The 19,791-nt window shown below is 39.4% G+C and overlaps 3 protein-coding genes across 3 annotated transcripts; 2 read left to right on the forward strand and 1 right to left on the reverse strand.

Annotated features, from left to right (window-relative positions):
• The first annotated feature begins 1,957 nt into the window (after positions 1–1,957).
• LOC121751417 lies at positions 1,958–3,968 on the forward strand. Its single transcript, XM_042146153.1, has 5 exons — positions 1,958–2,372; positions 2,488–3,153; positions 3,223–3,302; positions 3,384–3,443; positions 3,530–3,968. The coding sequence occupies exons 1-5, from the start codon at positions 2,040–2,042 to the stop codon at positions 3,753–3,755; spliced, it is 1,365 nt and encodes a 454-aa protein (XP_042002087.1). The 5' UTR covers positions 1,958–2,039; the 3' UTR covers positions 3,756–3,968.
• A 63-nt stretch (positions 3,969–4,031) lies between these two features.
• LOC121751416 lies at positions 4,032–6,775 on the reverse strand. The gene is made up of 6 exons (XM_042146152.1): positions 6,497–6,775; positions 5,312–6,115; positions 4,795–4,965; positions 4,571–4,716; positions 4,330–4,440; positions 4,032–4,241 (listed from the first exon to the last, which is right to left on the reverse strand). Exons 1-6 carry the CDS (start codon positions 6,632–6,634, stop codon positions 4,187–4,189), a joined length of 1,425 nt encoding a protein of 474 aa, XP_042002086.1. The 5' UTR covers positions 6,635–6,775; the 3' UTR covers positions 4,032–4,186.
• Positions 6,776–11,962: 5,187 nt separating this feature from the next.
• On the forward strand, positions 11,963–19,049 carry LOC121752378 (putative glycerol-3-phosphate transporter 5). Its single transcript, XM_042147410.1, has 3 exons — positions 11,963–12,060; positions 16,689–17,728; positions 18,356–19,049. The coding sequence occupies exons 2-3, from the start codon at positions 16,762–16,764 to the stop codon at positions 18,904–18,906; spliced, it is 1,518 nt and encodes a 505-aa protein (XP_042003344.1). The 5' UTR covers positions 11,963–12,060; positions 16,689–16,761; the 3' UTR covers positions 18,907–19,049.
• The last annotated feature ends 742 nt before the right edge of the window (positions 19,050–19,791 follow it).

Below are 19,791 nucleotides of genomic sequence, written 5' to 3' on the forward strand. Positions count from 1 at the left end.
CGCCGCTGCTCCCTCGCCCGACATCTCCCTTCATCTTCACTTGTTGTCGCCGGAAAAACACAGCACCACTGCTGCCAATGTCGCGACGCAGCAGGAGCTGCTGCTGCTGCTCGCTGATTCACCCCACCTCCGTCGCAGCTCCACATCGGTTCAGCTCGGAGTGGATTCACCCTACCTCCGTCGCAGCTCCACATCGGTTTAGCCCGGAGTGGATCCCGTTCTGCCGCTGCCTCACATCCTCTCTTTTTCTCTGAATTCATAATCAAATCATCACTGCATCTTTCTCTCCCGCGGTTGTTGTTCGTACTCCAAATTGAGGGCTCGTCGTTGCTGCTCTGTTCCCTTCTCTCTCTCGGGCTTCTCAACGTCGCAAAGGTCGCAGGGCTCCTCCTTTTTCTCGGTTCGGCCGCCCCGAAAAAGTGCTGCTGTTCGGAATTTGTATGACTATTTTGATTTACATACTCCATTTTCTTCAATTTCTGATTTTGTTCCAAGAATCTGTCTTCATCTTTACATTTCACGGCTAAAACTTTCTAACTAAAAAACAGAGCAAATTCTGGTCCACACTTTTATTAATTCCCAAGAAAAAAAACAAATGAATGTTGAAATTCAAACTACCGATTCCATCCCCTTCCCTTGCTTGACGAATTCAATCTGGCGAGGGCAAGAATCACGCTGCTCTTCTCTGCAATTCTTCAAGAAAACGTAACCGACAATGGTGTCGGTGATCAGAACCACCGCGTATATATAGGCGACGAGCGCTGCCTCCATCACCATCGCCGGAGTTACTTTCATTTCGCGGTTGTACGCACTAAACACGCGGTACAGCCGAGAGTGCCATCCCTGTCGTTCCGCTCCGCCGTCGCTTCTCCTCCGCACAGCCGTCACCACTGCCGACATTGATGAAATCAAGAAGAGTGAAAGGAGTAGAGTATGCGATAGCAAGATTGTTGGGAGTGATGAACGTGGGATCATGGGAAACCGATTTCATGGAATGGGGAGTAGAGTCCGATTTGTTCTCTTCTTCCGGATTTTGTGTAACAGAAATGGAAAGCAACCACACGACAAAATTAGGGAATTAATTTGGGCTGATTTGCATAAAATAATGAAGTTGAATTAGGGCTCAAAAGAATAAATGAGCTTCCTCAAAAAAATCAGTTGGACTTGTAAAAGAATAATTTTAATAGGTCCACATATGTATTTTTTTTCTCAATAAGGAAACAAAGGCGAAAATTTTTCAGGTACAACGTCCTTTCAAGAACAAATAAAAAGATTGTACTCACATATCATTTAAAACATATATATACAAGTATGACCTGTATTCTACTAAGTTTCTTCCGCCCACTGTTTTTAAAATTTTTTAAAACCCATGCCAGAAAAAAACGAGACTCATTCACAGAGGAAAGTAATATTCTGAGGAAATGCAAAAATTATAGACTCATAATTTGTTTCTTTTATTAACAAAAAAATCATTCAATTTGAATACTGCTTTTAAACAACAATCCGATTCATACAAAAATGGAGCTACAAAATAATGTTCTCAAAATTAATTTACTTATGAATTAAATATTTTATAAAGTGAATTACAATTCATAAAATTTGTTGTGAAAATCATAAAAATTGATCAAATTCTGTTTCATACCATAATTTTAAAAACTAGCCAGAAAAAAATCACTAATTTAGATTTGTTTACGCTATCACACGACGAAAAAAATCGATTAGTTATCATAATATATTATTATTGTTGATATTTTTAATATAGAATCATACTTTTTGACTAGATACGTTGTCAAAGCTCACAATAATTTGATATATTTGACGGCCCAAAACTCAGTACGTATAGCCCAAATTGACGGCCCACCAGTAGCTGTTTCAAATCAAGGCAACGTTTAAATCCCAACGGCTAGTTCAACATTACCGTTTTAACCATAATTCAAAAAGCTAGTTACACCAAAGCCTCACTTCCATCTTCAAACTCTGCAAAACTAGTAAGAAATCAACTATAAATTTCTTCAAAACAAAAGAAAAATCAAAGAAAAATGGCGTACGCGTACAAGCCCACGTACTACACATCGCTGCACGACTCAATGACCTCCATCTGCAAGAGCATCCTCCCGTTCTCGTTGAAGAAGAAGCGGATGCCTGCGATTGCTGCAGCCGAGCAGCAGCGCGCCAAGGAGCAGTCGGATCAGCTCAAGTGGCAACAGGAGTCCTTCCACCAGATGCATAATTTGATGGGACTCTGTAAAGAGGGAATCATTCAGGAAGATGAGGTCTCTGCTTTCAGAGCTCATCTTCTCGAAACCCTTATCGCCTCTCCCCTCGATTATGAGCCGCCCGTGATTCTAAGGGATAAGCTCATCTTCTTGCAGGTTTTTTCTCCTAATATTTCTAGATTTCGATATTGTTAGGATTGCCACATGATTGAATCCCTTTGCAGCTTTGATCTTTTACAAATTTGGCTTTAACAGATCCTTTCCCTTTTAGGAGTTACTCTATGCTAATTGCATATCTGAGGATGAGTATCATGCATCAAAGAGGCCTTTGTTGCAGAGGCTAGCGGTTCAGGGGGCCGAGATTAAGGAAACGGATGTAACTGTTCACGGGGTACAGAAACAGATTTCGAACGAAGAGTGGTCTGTGATAGATTTGAAGGAAGAGAAATGCTTGGTGAAATCAGCATCAAAGAGAGCAAAAGGGGCTTCTTCGGTTTTGGGTTTCGTATCGCCCAATCAGTACGGGAAGTTGAAGGAGGACAAGGATACAAGTGAGTCGGAACGAAAGAATAAGGATCAGAAGGGGAATGAGCTTTTGAGGTCTACTGAAAATCCCTTTTGGAATGCTGGTTCCAATGAATCCAAGTCCATTTTCTTGATGGAAAGTGTACCTGAATCTGAGAAGCAAGTCTGTAGTGAGAAAGGGAAGAGGAAACCATTTATGGCAATCTTTCAAAGAGAGGAGAATGATGATAACAACAAAGAAAATGGAAAAACAGTGAAGAAAACATGGGGGTTCAAGAAATGGAAGAAGGGCAATGTGGAGGATGAAAGGACACTCTTGTCCCTACCTGAAAAATCAGATGACACAAAGGAACCACAAATCAAGAAAATGAAGAACAAGAATGGCTTACCAGCAGATGGTATTTTAGATGAGGTAACTACTACTACTCTTGCCATTGGCTAAGTTTGAGCTTGCATAGCTGACATAACTCTCTGCTTGTAGGCATTTGGAGAGAACGTGAAGAAGGAGCTCTCGCGTATCCAAACAGAACTCAGCGCAAGAAGCACACGCGTTCATCTTTCGTAAGCACTTCATTTTGGCATCAACTATACTACTAAATGAATCTGTCATTCTGACCAGTTTAGCCTACTTTGATATGTCAGAGATGAAGTTTCTGATAGTCGCGCTGTCGACAATGCTGAGCTGAAAAAGGGCTTTCCAAAGTAAGTGAATGCCTGTTTCTCACTTCTTTAGCTCATGAATTGAAACTGATTGTGATTGTTGCTCTCATCTTTTGTGGATGATTTAGATCAAGTTGCGACCACAACAGCCAAGCTGTGGCGAGAGAGAAACGCAACTCGAAAAGATGGACCACGTTTGATGATGAAGATGAAAACTCGCACCCAAATCTGTTTGCTCCTCAAGATCAGTCCTCCTACTTTACGAAGCAAGCCTCAAGGACGGCTTCGCGCACATCTTTTAACAATAGCAGCATCGATAAGGGCTTTATATATAATCCCTTCTTCGACATGTAACATGTTGAAGCCGATATCTGAATCGGCACAATCTTTCAACAACCAGAAGCCATGTACTATACAAGTACCCTTATGTCACTGTGTGTTTGTTTGTAAAGAGAAAAGGATTGTATCATAATCATACAATCTCATAGCTAAATATTGATTTTGCAGAAATGTTATACATCCTATGTATTTTTTCCTGTAATTTAATGATTTTATTCAGTTTCTTCACTCGCTACAATTTTACTTCCAAAGCCATGTTATTGCCTAGGAAAAATAACTGCAAGATGTATATTCCAGTGTGCAAGCATCGAAATATTCCATTTGTATATACCATCAACTTTCTTTCACATTCAACAACAGGCATGAATAATTCCAAGAACTCTTCACCTCAGAATGACTTGCACCATTTACCTAACATACTAATGGGGAAGGGTGTCTAGATTCGATCAAGATGCTTCAGCGAGGCCCTTACAAACATCTCCTCGGCAGAGTGGGCAGACGCTACAAGGAGGTGGCACAAAGTTCATTAAAATCGAGACATACACAGACGGACATACAAACGGGCAAGATGGTAGACATGACAACTTACCCGTGAACCTCTTGGAGCCATTTATCCACACACGACATGTGATACTCGTGTTGGCATGGAAGTACACGTATCTTGTCTCCGTCCTCGTAGGCTCCCAAGCAAATATGGCACCTGCATCACATCATGGTCACAGGATAATCTGATATTTTAATGTAGGAAGCATATGCGAGTTTGTTAATTTTCCGTCATTTGTAATTTCTTGTCTGTTCATATGGGGCAACAGTAGAAAGTAGAAACATACTGTGAGATATCCTCTTCACATTCCAATATTTTTTCCTTTCCGTGGATCTTCATTGGCAACGAGGCAACAACTGATTCTGGAGCTGGTTGTGAGACCACAGACAAGGAAATAGACATGGGCTGCTGCTGGTTTATTTGGTCAAGCACCTAAAAAATGCACACAGTGAAACATAACAATACACACATGTATATATACAGCTCGAACAGTCTGACACAGAAGACTACCTCAAACCATGTTTGTGAAAGAAAAACCATTCGAGAAATTGCTCGTGAGCCAGACTCCTCTGCTGATAAACCAAATCGGCATGAACATGAGCTACCAGCATGTATCCTTCTAGGGCAGACATCAGTTGGAGAATCAGTTGTACTGAGACTGCCATGGCCTCTTTCCCCTAACTGTACACAACCAGAAACTTTAACTACCATTAGAGGTCCAAATGCACCGGACCCCAATCATTACCATTATAGAGGTAGAATGCACTATAGGAGAATATGAGCAATGAGATAAAAATTCGTGCATGCATATATTCAATAAAGTTTGACAGACATGTATAACCATTTAATGACTCAGCTATGCAAGTGACAGACAAGTTACTTGGGTGTAGAAGAGAGAAAGAAGACATCCATTGCATCATATTCCTAATTCTTAAAGAGTGAAGCAGAATTGAGCATAACATGGAACTAAACCTCTCTGAATTCAATAAAGAAGTTTATAATTATAAAAGTGGAAGCAAAGTAGTACCTCGCTACTTCCATGTATCTCACTTCCAAAAAGAGATGAGAAACTTCCATGAAGGCTGCTGCTAAAGAAATCTGTTAAATCGTGGTGAGAGCCATCTGGAGATCTTGAGTATTCAGATCCACTCGTTGAAAAGACGGTATTTCTTGAAAATGAAAATGATGTATAATTCCTTATATCGCGACTATCTGGGGATACACTCGCTAAACTGTTTGAGGATGCACTCATTAGATCTCCGTGACGCAGAGTCCCCTCTTGCCTGCTTTCTTCTCTCCCTAATATTATGAAACCTGAAGTCAAAGGTATCAATCCCTGATCTTGCATTAAGTGGAAAGACACGGGTGAATCATGATAAAAAGAAGAATCTTCAGAATAAGAATCAATAGCCTCAGCAATGCTGTTTCCTGCTGAAACTTCATCTAGAGAAATCGGAAAAGAATCACTGCTTGTGATGCCAGTAATGTCCTTGGCAGCATCAAACTTAGCTATTTCGGTGTCTGGAGATGGCTGATCCATGGAGGATGAAGCACTTGCAGTGCCATCACCACGAGAACTGGCAGTGGATGGACAAGAAATCATATCCCCACATATAGACAAGCAATTTCCTTTATCTCCATCACCTCGGGCTGTTTCGAGTGCTGCAATTTCATTTCCAGCAGTGCATCTTCCGCTTTTTGTGATGCCATCGTCAACTAGAGCAGTTTTCCTACCCATGGAAAGACGATTACCTTTTCCTTTTCCATTCAACCTCCTTCCACCACCAATTTCTGCTGAACTCATCAATAATTCAGCTGGACAATCCTCCACCTACATCAGACATTGAATTAACCATAAAACCATCACAATTTTTCTCAGTATTTATGTATAGAAGATTAGAAGAAGTGCTATATTGGAATAAGCAGTTTAACAAATCATCAATTAACCTGATCTGATTGTAATAAATCATTACTATCAAGTAGCGGCAAAGCTATAAAAGATAATCTGATATGATTGAAACATCAAACTGATGCAATCAAATAAAATCCACATATTATGCGATCATATAAACAGAAACAAATTTTCAGATTTCATAGGCGATCGATCAAATGTCAATTTGATACAAAAATTGAGTAAGAGAGGGCAACTTAACAATAGAAATCTCACTCGACAGATTACAATAATGCCTGAAACGGAAATTGAAATGTATACCGCGAGGGAGCGGGAGGGGGAGGCGCCGCATAAGAGAAATGAGGAGATGGCGCGACTGATCGAAGGGCGAGGGGGTCGCGGCGGCTCCGGCCGATGAGAAGGGGGCGAGCCTCCCCGATGGCTGGCGCCTAACCCCATCCGCCGCGTCTCTATTATTTGAATTATGATGGGTTGTTATTGGGGCACATTTTCATTCTGCATATACACACAAAAAAGATGTATTTTTGTGTGTATATTTTGGAATGGAGATGTTGAACGATGAAACCTCCATCTTTTATATGCAAAATGAAAGCTCTTATCTATTTAGTTGGTAATGTTGGTATTGTAAATATGACAATTATAATAAAATCTATGAATTTGAAACATTGATTCTAATTAGTCGAAATTAAAATGCATGGGCTGTCGAAATAGTGCATTAACACTGTCACGACCGCCCTTTTAGGGTTAATAAATACGGGCGATCGTGATTAAAAGTATTAAATAAACAGACGAAAAGAATTAGGGTTTCAATCACAAGTTGGACCAACAATTAATATCCCAATAAATAACCAAGAGTTTGATATTATCCAACAAGAAATTCAAAATGTCCATTATCCTAATAATTAACGTTGTCGGCCCAAATATAACACAATTAAACGAAACGACACAGCGGAAACAACCAAGAGGAAGAGTGACGCCATGTGTGAAGACACAACGACACTCAAGGTTCAAAGACATCAATAATATATTATATTCATTTGCTCAACACCACCACATCCTCGTCGCCGCTCAACCTGCACATAGGGAAAACACATGCAGGGCTGAGTACTATAAGAATACTCAATGGGCTCATGCCGAAAACATTTTCAATAAAAGTTGTCAATTTATCATGCCATACTTAAGTAACCGTCGGGGTTTAGCTTTAGAAAGGCCCGATGCACTAAAATCATTTTCCCATAGTAAAAGTCGACTGATCAGTCATTTTCCCATAGACGTTAGCCATATCTGCCAATACATGACTTGGAATGTGGCCACAAACCAAGCCACTAGACCGGCCAGCCCGTACGCTAGCACACGATCTACCATAGGTGTACACTAGTCCAAGTAGGGTTTGCGGCCCTACGAGGACCCGAATTCGATTTATATAACAATGGCGCATAGCCATATCAGATAGGCACGTTAAAACACAAACCATGGCATGATAAATACAGTTTCATTTCCATTGATAAAATATTTAGGACGTTGTCCTTATTTAAAAGAAAGCCCACCTCGAGTGCTTAAATTGAAATTACTTTCTTTCCCTTGCGATCACGATTCCCTTGCGATGATTCACCTTTAACAATTTATATAATAGATAAATCAACACATTGTTTCAAACAAGTAACTAAAAAAAATGCATGCATCCTAGGCAAAATCTTTTATCTCGATTTATCTCGGTTTTCGATTATTCGGCGGCCGCTTACGCCCCCAATTTCCTCCGTTGTCTCCTCGTATTTTCTTAATGATATCGAAATAAAATCCCTAAAATTATAAAAGTGTGTAATTAAATTAACGCAACCACTTTCCCTTGAACTATATTTATTTCGAACCTTAGGGAAAATTATTCGTACATCGAATGATTCCGAGAATTAACTAAATAATTCCCTAAAATTAATTTAATTATTACTCAAAGATGAATTAGTTATTGGCCCAAAGATTTAATTAAGAGCTCAAGACTTAATTATTTTCTCCACCTTATATCTTCAATTACAAAATAAAGCCCAACCATTAAATGGAGCCCATCTTTAATAATTCATCCAATTCTAATTAATGAGGCCCAATTTCATTTAAAACAAGAGCTCCATACTTTAAATAAATGTCAAAGGCCCAAATTATTTTAAACCCAAGGCCCAAGTTCCATTAAAACAAAAAAAACCCACCACAGAACTCCATCTCCTTCACGCCTCACACTCCTTTCTCCCTTCCTCTCTACTTGACCGAAATTGAAGAAGTTTTTCCTCCGATTTCCATCGGCTTCCTCAGATTCCGCCAGCCACCGCCGTCTTATTCACGACGGCAACCTCGCCGTCTCCTCGCTCCGAGTCGCCGTTTGCGATTCGCCGCTGTCCGTCAGTCGCGCTGCTCGTCGCCGGAGTCCGCCGCTGCTGTCACGAGGGTCCTGCTGCTTCGCCGTCCAGCCTTCGCCAGCCACTGCGGTCGTCGCTCCCGGCGTTCAGTCGTCGCACCTCCAACTCCGCCAGAGCCGTCGGTCAGCCTTTACCACTCCTTTGCCCGATTTACCCCGAAACAGATACCGCGCAACCCCAAACAACTCCGAACAGCCCCGAAACGACCCGAACGAAAACCGTGCAGCCCCGACTAACTCCGAAAGATAAGTTCTCATTCAAAAAGTGTTTTCTTTCGTTTTTAGTTTTCGATTCGCAGCAGGGGAGTTCCAAATCGTAACGTTCGTATTGGTTTTGATTGCTTGGTTGCTATTGATTAGTTCTTTGTTTGGGAGATTGATGCTGAGCATGTGATAAAAGGTGCAGAATGCAATAATTTACGTTCAGAATTTGGGTAGGAGATTACCTCTTTGAATTGAATTTGGGTTGTGAAGTTCACAAGGCTGAAAGGCAGGTTCTTGAAGCTGGATAATTTTGGTTACTGCCGATAGCAACAATTTGATGTTAGGTTTTGAAGTAGGAGAAAATTTAGATACAAACGATAGACGTAGCTTACCTTGGATAGAAGTTGAAGAAGAAAAATTGGTTGCAGAGATTGCAGAGAACGATTGGTGAGGGGAGATATAACTGCTTAGAGATTTAATATAGGGGAAAGGGGGTTGAGAATATGGGAGAGATTTGTGGGATAGTAGGGAACGGTTTCAACATGGGTTGAGGGATTAAATTCGAAATTTTCTTTTTTTTTATTATTTATTTTTGAATTAATTTGCATTTATCTGGTATTTATCTATAGATTACGGAGGAGGAATATCTTTTCACGGAGGAGGAAGATATCTGCAGGATCTTTATTTAGTAATGGAATTAATATCAAGGAGAATCTTTAATTAAATTAGTTAATTCACGGTCCATTGTATTTTATTTTAAATTGTGCAGTCCATAATTTATTTATCACGGACTGGACCTTTATATTATTTGTCCAATTATTCTATCCAGTATGCAAATTGAGTTCAATAAATATATTCCTCACGGAAGGGAATTAATTAAATTCGCGCAGTCATTTATTTCACAATTCTCTAGTCCAACAACAATTAATCCACCAATAATTAATTCACGGACTTCGCAAAAATAATATCATTAAAAACAAGTAATTTAGGGTTCACAAATTAGGGTTCAAAAAGTGGGGCGTTACATTCTACCACCCTTAACAGAAATTTCGTCCCGAAATTTGCTACCCTCAAGTAAAGGGTTCTGGGTATAGTTCCATCATTTTATCCTCATTCTCCCACGTGGCTTCTTCATGCCCATGATTTTTCCAAAGTACTTTCACACAAGCAACATGTTTATTTCTCACATTCTGGATCTTTCGGTCTAAAATAAATCGGGGTCTCTCCTCGCAGCTCTAGTCGGGATTCAAGGCGACTCCTTCGTATTGGATCACGTGTTTCGGGTTGAACACGTATTTCCGTAACTGCGACACATGAAAAATGTTGTGCACATTTCCAACAAGTAATTCACGGACTTCGCAAAAAATAATATCATTAAAAAACAAATAATTTTGGGTTCACAAATTAGGGTTCAAAAAGTGGGGCGTTACAAACAATACTCAATAGCTATGTAGTATGTAGTCCTTTTGACCAAACTTGTTGCAATTCTTGCATGGACTATTTTCGACGTAGTAGTAATATGCAAAATGCATATATTGTACGTAAACATAATACTTCTAATTTTAATTTTTATTTGATTTAATTATAAAATTAGTTTAGTTATTTGTTATATTATTCTATACCACTAAAAAATAGTACTCCCTCTGTCCCTGTCTCTGAAAGTTTGTCCTATTTTTCCATTTCCGTCCGTCCCACAAAATTTGTCTCATTTCACTTTTTACCATTTTTAGTAGTGGACCTCGTATTCCACTAACTCATTCCTACTCACATTTTATTATAAAACTAATATATAAAAGTAGGACTCACATTCCACTAGCTTTTTCAACTCACTTTTCATTACATTTCTAAAAACCCATGACGGGTCAAAGTGAGACAATATTTGGGGGACGAATGGAGTAAATAATATGGAAATTTTATGTCAAATTTTAACATAATTTCGAGCTTGATTTGAAATAGTTACAATATTCAGTAAAAATAATAATTTTTTAAATATGCAAATACTATAATTTAACTTGAAATTTAAAATTTTCCTAATTTATTGCAAAATGGTTAATAATTAGTTTATTTTAAATTAATTAATACTACTATTTATAAATTGATTTTAGTGAAAATGTTGAAAAAGTTTCATTATGTACTGTTTGATAAACAAACAATCAAGAACATAAAATGTGACTCGAGAGTTATGTGATTCGATCGATATTGGTCTACATCACGGACAAAAAACCAAAACTTTATTCGAAATCCAATCGGCAACACACATAACAATATGAACTCAAAACAGATGAATGAAGCGTTGAAACTCTAAAGACTATTTCCGAGTTGCAGCTTCAATGGTCATCTCTTCCATCCCTTTTCAATCTTTTTCTGTCTTTTCCCTATTTATTTCTAGATAAATCTCTAGTAAACGACCAGCTTCACAAAACTCACCCTCCAACTTCAACGGTCAAAACTACCGATGCTCAAGGTAACTGTGAAACTGGAATCACTTGTTACGGTTCGATCGGAACCGGAACAAGAACCATGAGATTTAAGGATGCAGATCTATCACGATTGGAAAAAAATGAAACCGGAATTGTGAAGGAACGGCCAGTTTCCAACCGCAAAATCGTAAAACCGTCCAATTTAAATATACATATACAATTTATTAACATCTATCTTTATTCATTAAATTAATACTAGTTGATTGTGCACTGAACCATACTTTACATTTATTTTAAAAAATAAAAAAATTTGCATATGGGCACACCAAGATTTTTATAATATCATTTTAACTCCTTTTATCATTATCATGTATGTCTAAAAATGTCTTTTATGATAAAAATGTGAAAATGTGTTTTTTAGGGTCTTTTGGGGTGAAAATCATTACCAAAGATAAAAATATGAGTTTTAAATATTAAACTAGGACACTTTCATTTTTTGTCATGGTTTTGAAAAAATAATAATAAATAGTTTAAGTGGAAAGAAGTAAAGTATGAGAGTAATAAATAATTTAAGTGGAGAGAAAGTAAAGTATAAGAGAGAATAATATATTCTTTTTTTACTTGTTATTTTTCGGGGACGGAGGGAGGATAAAACAAAAAATAGGTTATGCAAAAGTGCAATATCAAATAGTACTACTATATTTATGTACTGTTCACTCTATTTTTTTTTTTAAAAAGGGAAGATGTAATCATAATATTGACAAATCTAGTTTTCAAGGGTCAAAATCTTAATCTCTACGACAGCAGAATCCGATTGAAATAATCAACTAATGAAGATCGAAGTAAACATGCCCACGGTTCACGAACCGGCGGTTCCGGTTCCGGTTCGGAACCGCCGGTTTTCCGGCGGTTTTGGCGGTTCCGGTTTTTGAACCGGCGGAACCGCCGGTTCATTTTTTTTTTTTTTAAATTTGAAATTTGGCTTTATACAATAAATCGGAACAAGACAATGCATAATTCAAGCACAAATAAGACGAATAAGGAGAAAATGAAATAAATTTTATTGATTTTGAGTTGTAACGGACAACGATACATTACAATTTACAATATATAAGTATACAATACAACAACATACAACAATATAATATAATTTACAAGTGTCGTCGCCTCGTGGGACTCGGAAGGTAAATAAAAAAAACATGAAATGGGGGGGAAAAAGGAAAAATTGAAAAGGGCTTGGGATCAACTTAAACTTTCAAAGTTAAACTTTTCAAATTTAAGTTGAGTTGCCTACGTATCCACAATTTTATTGAGGAATCAAAGTCCACGTAGTTCTCTTACCTTAGGATCAACCATTTTTTCTTGCAAAATGTTGCCCATTTTCTAAGCAAACACATATCAGCACGCCATATACACATTGCTGCATTTCTAATAGGGGCAATTTGATCTTCCAAAGCAATCAATGCATCTCGAACACATTGATTGCTTTGGAAGATCAAATTGCCCCTATTAGAAATGCAGCAATGTGTATATGGCGTGCTGATACGTGTTTGCTTAGAAAATGGGCAACATTTTGCAAGAAAAAATGGTTGATCCTAAGGTAAATTGTACTTGAAGATCATTAAAATATATTCCCCATTTGATAAATATCTTATTGGTGAAAAAGTGGGTATCTTTGAGGCAGATGGTACTGGAACACAAATTTATATATGGAATCTGGATGATACTTCAAGATCATATATAAATTTGTGTTCCAGTACCATTTGCCCCAAAGATATCCACTTTTTCACCAATAAGATATATATCAAATGGGGAATATATTTTAATGATACATTACAATTACAAATAAAAAAACATGAAATGGGGGGGAAAAAAAATTGAAAAGGGCTTGAGCTCAACTTAAACTTTCGAAGTTAAACTTTTCAAATTTAAGTTGAGGTGCCTACGTATCCACAATTTTATTGAGGAATCAAAGCCCACGTAGTTCTCTTACCTTGCTTACCTTTTTGGTCGGCTGTGCTCGCCGTTCACCGCCCCCCGTCGACTCATTGCTAATGTTGAGTGCTCTCGCTTCTGATCTCGTCATCGCCATCGGAAGAAAATTCTTCACCATCACTCTCTACACGGAAGTCAAAATCCGGCTCTTGTGCTCTCATGTCCGCCTTTGCCCAATCGTCAAGTAACATAGTGGCTTCCATGTTCTTGGCGGAGAGATTGCTCCTTCTGTCGTCTAGGACACAACCGCCGACACTAAAAGCTTGTTCAACGGCGACGGTGGAAGCGGGAACGGCGAATATCTCCTTAGCCATGATGGAGAGTATCGGAAACTCTTTGTCATGTGTTCCCCACCAATTAAGGACGTCAATTTGTTGAGTAGGAGGACCTGCATCTTGAAAAATAGAGCGCGATTCCAAATATATATCTAATTCACTAGTCGCTCTAGTCCTATTGGTTGTAGTACCGTATAGATCTTGCAATTGTGATACTACGTCGGGATCAATCATGATATTGGTAAAATCCCCTCCACCAAAATCAAATGTAAACGGACTAGGAGGAGCACGTACCTGGTGAGCGGTGTTATACCGCATTTCATATTCCGCGTAGAGAGAACGAAGTGCACTATCTAACCTTAGTTTGATTTCATCAACATCCGGAATACTTAGTTCGAAGCATTCTCCTCTTGTCAAGCCCATTTCGCGGAGTTGAGAAAAATCCAAAGCGTGCAAACAACCATAGTACATGTCTAAAATTTTATAAACACCATGCAACTTCCACTTTGGATCCAAGCATTTTGCAATCAAAAACACATTTGGAATACGTGAAAAATATTTTAACCATTTTTCAACCATGTAAAACAAAATAGCCTTCAACTCAATGAATTGAGTATTTTTCACACAAGTTTTAAAACCAATTGCCACATACATGCAATGCTCCAAAACGTGCACAGAAGTAGGATAATAAACTCCGGATAACTCAACAGTGGCATTTTTGAAAGCGCGGAATAATCGAAATAAATCCATGCTGTGGTCCCAACAAGCGGGTATCAAAATCAAATCAGAAGGAACATGAGGACAACTTCTAAAAAAATCACATAAATACTCAATGTGGTTCAAAGTCGACTCCAACATATCATATGTCGAGTTCCAACGAGTTGAAACATCCAAACAAAAGTTGGTGTACCTGCATTGCTTACCATGACAATATCTCTTCCAAGCTCTACCAATAGGAGCTTTGTTATGAATCAACTTCACAGCAGTTCTAATAGGATCAACATACTTTTGCCACAAATCGATCGCATCTTGAACACACAAATTCAAAATATGGGCAATACATCGCACATGAAAATATTTACCATTAATAACAGGAGAACATGCACTGATTAGTTCATCTATGCTAGCAGTGTTAGCGCTAGCATTGTCAAAACCAATAGAAAAAATTTTATTGATCAATTGAAATTCATTCAAAACTTGAATGATCAATTGAGCAATTGCTTGTGCAGTGTGTGGTGCGGGAAATTCTCGAAATGCAATCAAACGTTTGTTTAAAGTCCAACTGTGATCAACGAAATGCACAGCGATGCCCATATACGAATTTTTACAAAAACAATCAGTCCACACATCAGAACAAATAGAAACTTTATGCCCTAAGTTAATAATAAACGTACCTAATTGCGCCTTCTTTTCCATGCATTGTCGAACAACGGCCCGAGTCATTGAAGTTCGACTCAATTTTTTTGCAGCGGCATTATAAACTTGCCGCATACTCGACTCAAAAGCATCGTTATCAAAAGCATTGAATGGAAGATGTTTCATAACGGCAAATCTAGACATCACATTAAGAGCATTTTTGTGATCATATTTCAAAAGAGTATTGCTACACGTACCTGATGTTTGGGATGAACCCGTCCCACTACCGGTCCCGACTCCATGTTGAAAGTTGAGTTGAGTTTGGGTTGGAGCGATACCAAACTCGACCGGATGCGCTTTCTCCATGTGACGGGTAAATGTACCGTATCCTCCACCCCTTCGGAATGTGTATACGTTTTCGCAATAGTTGCAATACACATTATGAGTGTTAGGATCGTTACTATCTTGTACCTTCTTGAAGTGTTTCACCATGATGTTGGAGGTTAAAGACCTGTCAGCTGGTCTAGGAGGTTGAGGAGGACGAGGTTGTCCACGACCACGCCGACTCCTTGGTGGTGGTGGGGGTGGCATTTCTTGAACCTCTTCTACCTCCTCCCCCTCCTCCTCGTCGTCATCATCATCATCGTCTTCATCAACATTCACAGGGGTTGGACTTTGTTGGGAATAGGCACCGCGACCGGGAGCACCACTACCGGTACCAACATAAGCATCGCCTTGGTATTGAGAGCGAGAGAGAGCAATAGCATGTGCCACATCTTGCTCTTCTCGAGCCTACAAAATAATATTTGTATTGTAAATACAAAATAAAATTATGAACAATAATGTAATGAAATTCAAAATTAATTAAATTAGTAGATAATAAATATTAACCTGCCACTCATCCATGTTCATTTGAGAAATTTCATCAATAACGGATCTCCGAGATGGCCTCTTGGCCTTTCCCTTTCCCTTATCAACACGACCTTCTCGGGATGAAGACATATTGCTATGTAGAAGTAGAAATGTAGAAATATGGAATAATATTTTTTTTGTTTTAGCAATTGAGAAAGGAAGACAACTTATAGATAGAACTACGGGAACAAGTATAAGTGTATAACAATGCGTAATAAGAGTAGCACTTGCGTAATTAAATGGAAGCACAATAGCACAAATGAGAAATTGGAGACAAAGAGAGAGAATTGGGAGATTGAAGAGAGAAACTCTTATTAACACAAGAGTGGGGTGAATGTAAATGAGGATAGAGGGGGGTATTTATAGATAAAAATGAGGGGAAAATGGAAGAATTTCGAATTTGAAATTTGAAAAAAAAAAAAATTTTCAATTTTCGCAAAAACCGGCGGTTTTTGGCGGAAAACCGCCGGAACCGCCGGTTTTCCGGCCAAAACCGCCGGTTCCCGGGCCGGAACCGCCGGTTCAGTCAACGAAACCGTCTGCAAAAGCTGCGTCATGTCGCCTCGTTTCTCGCGCCGCATCCGGAAGCCCTGAACCGGCGGTTAACCGCCGGTTTTCACGGTTAACGGCCGGTTAACCACCGGAACCGGCCGGTTTTTTCAGCTGAAAAGCTGCCGCCGGTTCCCCCATCAAAATGCCTCGAAATTAGCGCCCGAACCGGCGGTTCGGCCGGTTAACCGCCGGTTCCGAACCGTCCGGAACCGCCGGTTCGGTCACGGTTCCGGTTCAAAATATCTTGAACCGGAACCGGACCGCAACCCGAATTCCGACGGTTCCGGTTCGGGAAAAAGTCCACGGTTCCGGTTCGGAACCGAAACCGGCGGTTAACCGCCGGAACCGGAACCGGAACCGGTGGGCATGTTTAGATCGAAGTCGATTAATTTTCAACGAAGTTTGGGATGAAGACCAGATTCGATTTGTTCTGAAATCAGTAGTAGTATGATGCAACTGAAGACCATAAACCCTTCTCCACCGCCACATCCGCCGCCCGGCCTCAGATTGTTCCCCGCCGCCGACAGATCTCGAAAATTCCACCAGCTTCTGGTCCTCCTCCTCACTTTCTCCGCCTACGCCGCTTTCCACGCCTCCCGTAAACCCCCCAGCATCGTCAAAGCCGTTTTCACAACCCCACTCAACCAAACCCTACCCACCGACAATGGAACCGGGTGGGCCCCCTTCGACGGCCCCGACGGCCCGCACCGCCTCGGCGAGCTCGATCTCTCCTTCCTATTGTCCTACGCCATCGGCATGTATTTCGCCGGCCATTTGGGGGACACCGTCGATTTGCGAATTCTATTGACTTTTGGGATGGTTGGGAGCGGCATTTTCGTGTCAATTTTCGGATTAGGGTATTTTCTCGATTTGCATTCGTTTAGGGCTTTTTTGCTGATTCAATTGCTCTGTGGCCTGTTCCAATCGATCGGATGGCCGTGCGTGGTGGCGGTGGTGGGGAATTGGTTCGGTAAGTCGAAAAGGGGGCTGATTATGGGGGTTTGGAATTCACACACCTCTGTGGGTAACATTGTAGGGTCAGTGGTGGCTTCATCTGTGCTGGGGTTCGGGTGGGGATGGTCGTTTCTCCTCCCGGGGTTTCTGATCATGGCTGTGGCGGTTTTCGTCTACTTGTTCCTTGTCGTGCACCCGGAAATCGTAGGGTTTGAGGTGCCCGGGGGGAATGCAGAGTCTGATGTGGAGGGGGTGGCGTTGGTCGAGTCGAGGAAAGTTGAGAACGGGGATGTCGATGCGGATGTGATGGAGAGTGAGGATGATGGGGGTTTGGTGGCTATTGGTTTCTTGGATGCGTGGAGGTTGCCGAATGTGGCGTCTTTTGCATTTTGCTTGTTCTTTTCTAAGCTGGTGGCTTATACATTCCTGTATTGGTTGCCCTTTTACATTAGGAACACTGGTAATTCATCTTTTTCGAGTGTGCATTGCATAATTTGTGGTGGATTTTTATGCTACTTCACTTGCTCTTTTTGTCCCGTAAATTTGTTGTCGAACATGCTGAAAAGTTTTGGATGCCGTTTTTCTTCCATTTGATGCCAAGTGTGGGACATGTCTTAGAAGTTAGCTTCTAATTTCTTTTAGTTCCGAGAAGCTTATGGATTGTTTATAGATCATTCTTTGAGATATCTAAATCTGTAGCTGAATTTCTATTGCTATGCCTAAAAATAATTTGGAGATGATGGATTTTAAGCTCTTCTCTGTTAACATTTTCACGATAGTGATTTTTGGTGCATTTTTTGTTTGAGGACCGTTGATGCATAGTTGCATACCGACTTCCATTAGTGCCAATGAATGAATTTTCAGCTACCTAAGTTCATCATCTTTTATCATATCTCATGAATTCTTATGATGTCAAAGGTTCTGTAAAGTTCTATCTGTAAATTATTCTGTTTTTTAAAATAACGTTACCAATGTGTTTTTACATTGATTTTTTTTAAATTCCCATGTACATCGTTCTTCTTTCTTAATAAAATTGCCGACTGATGTTCCTTATCATATGCCTTTGTTTTATTCATGTAAACTGCAGCTGTTGCTGGTGTACATCTGTCTCATAAAACAGCTGGGATTCTCTCGACGATCTTTGATATTGGAGGTGTTTTTGGTGGAATTTCAGCAGGTTACGTATCAGATATGATTGAGGCTCGTGGTGCTACATCAGTTATATTTTTACTGCTATCCATTCCAGCTCTTATTTCTTACCGCCTTTATGGAAGCATATCAATGTTCACGAACATTGTTCTGATGTTTGCGTCTGGCTTACTCGTAAATGGACCCTACTCACTAATAACAACTGCAGTCGCTGCTGATCTTGGGACCCAGAGCATGATAAGAGGAAGCTCCCGTGCATTAGCTACCGTTACAGCAATCATAGATGGCACCGGTTCTGTAGGTGCTGCTCTCGGCCCTCTTCTGGCTGGATATATTTCTACTAGAGGATGGAATAGCGTTTTCTTCATGCTTATTGTTTCGATCTCTTGTGCTGCGTGTTTGTTGATTCGTGTTGTCAAGAATGAAATCAAGGGGAAGCTGAATGAGGGCAGATGGCTATGGCTATGGCTTAGCATAGTTGATAGGTAAGGTGTTTGTATTCTTTTTCCAATTTTTGTGTGCATTTAAAGGTATAGTTAGGAAATCTATATTTTCAGAAGCATATACAGTCCAGAGATCTGATTTCAGAGATTTGAACACAAAAATGTTACCTTAATAATTTCTTCTTCTGATGTTGGTGAATCCTTTTAATATAATACGTGGATATTAATATTAATTACGTAATTATAGAGTAGTTATATGAGATTAAGGGTCTTAGCCTCTTAGGTTTAATCTGCCTTTAATTATCAATTCATTTATTAAAATACTTCAATTCCATAATGGTTAATTTTAAAGCCTAAATTAATACTCTCTCCATTTTCGTGATAGTGGAGGCGTTTCTTTTCAGCACGCGATTTAAGAAAAATTGTGTTAAGTGAGTTAAATAAATGAAGAATAAAGTAGGAAATGAAAAATGTATAGTGATAAAGAGAAAATAAAACAAATGAGAAGAAATGTGTTGACTTTTACTTAAAAAAAAAAAGAAAATGCTTCACTATTATCAAAATAGAATAATGACTCAATTATTATGGAATGGATGAAGTACGACTAATAGCAATGTTGAAAACCTAGTGATGAAGACTATCGATAAGTTGGTTGAGCGACGGTCGTTCTTTGCTCAACTGCCAGCCACTTTGATTAAATGATATCCTATTGACTTTGGTGGTGACTTGTCTATTAATTTAAATATTCAAATATATATATATATATATATATATATATAGGGATGTGATCATATCCTTTTCCCATCTTTTGTTCTATTTCCTTCTCAATCTCGACCCTCTATTTTCACGATCTGATGGCCGAAATTTAAGCTTGTTTTCATTATTTATATTATTAAATTAATTCGAAAAGGGCATTGTTGGGAGAGTTTTG

Source organism: Salvia splendens, chromosome 10, assembly GCF_004379255.2.
Source record: "Salvia splendens isolate huo1 chromosome 10, SspV2, whole genome shotgun sequence".
NCBI lineage: Eukaryota > Viridiplantae > Streptophyta > Magnoliopsida > Lamiales > Lamiaceae > Salvia > Salvia splendens.

What these genes read in the sequence shown, in the direction of transcription:
- LOC121751416 (XM_042146152.1), bottom strand. Translation starts at nt 6,634, where the DNA reads ATGGGGTTAGGCGCCAGCCATCGGGGAGGCTCGCCCCCTTCTCATCGG. An exon ending in TGTGAAGAGGATATCTCACA is followed by an intron (nt 4,441 to 4,570) that starts GTATGTTTCTAC and finishes GATGTGATGCAG; the next exon opens with GTGCCATATTTGCTTGGGAG. An exon ending in TGGCTCCAAGAGGTTCACGG is followed by an intron (nt 4,242 to 4,329) that starts GTAAGTTGTCAT and finishes ACCTCCTTGTAG; the next exon opens with CGTCTGCCCACTCTGCCGAG.
- LOC121751417 (XM_042146153.1), top strand. Translation starts at nt 2,040, where the DNA reads ATGGCGTACGCGTACAAGCCCACGTACTACACATCGCTGCACGACTCA. An exon ending in CAGATGGTATTTTAGATGAG is followed by an intron (nt 3,154 to 3,222) that starts GTAACTACTACT and finishes CTCTGCTTGTAG; the next exon opens with GCATTTGGAGAGAACGTGAA. An exon ending in CTGAAAAAGGGCTTTCCAAA is followed by an intron (nt 3,444 to 3,529) that starts GTAAGTGAATGC and finishes TGGATGATTTAG; the next exon opens with ATCAAGTTGCGACCACAACA.
- LOC121752378 (XM_042147410.1), top strand. Translation starts at nt 16,762, where the DNA reads ATGATGCAACTGAAGACCATAAACCCTTCTCCACCGCCACATCCGCCG. An exon ending in CTTTTACATTAGGAACACTG is followed by an intron (nt 17,729 to 18,355) that starts GTAATTCATCTT and finishes TGTAAACTGCAG; the next exon opens with CTGTTGCTGGTGTACATCTG.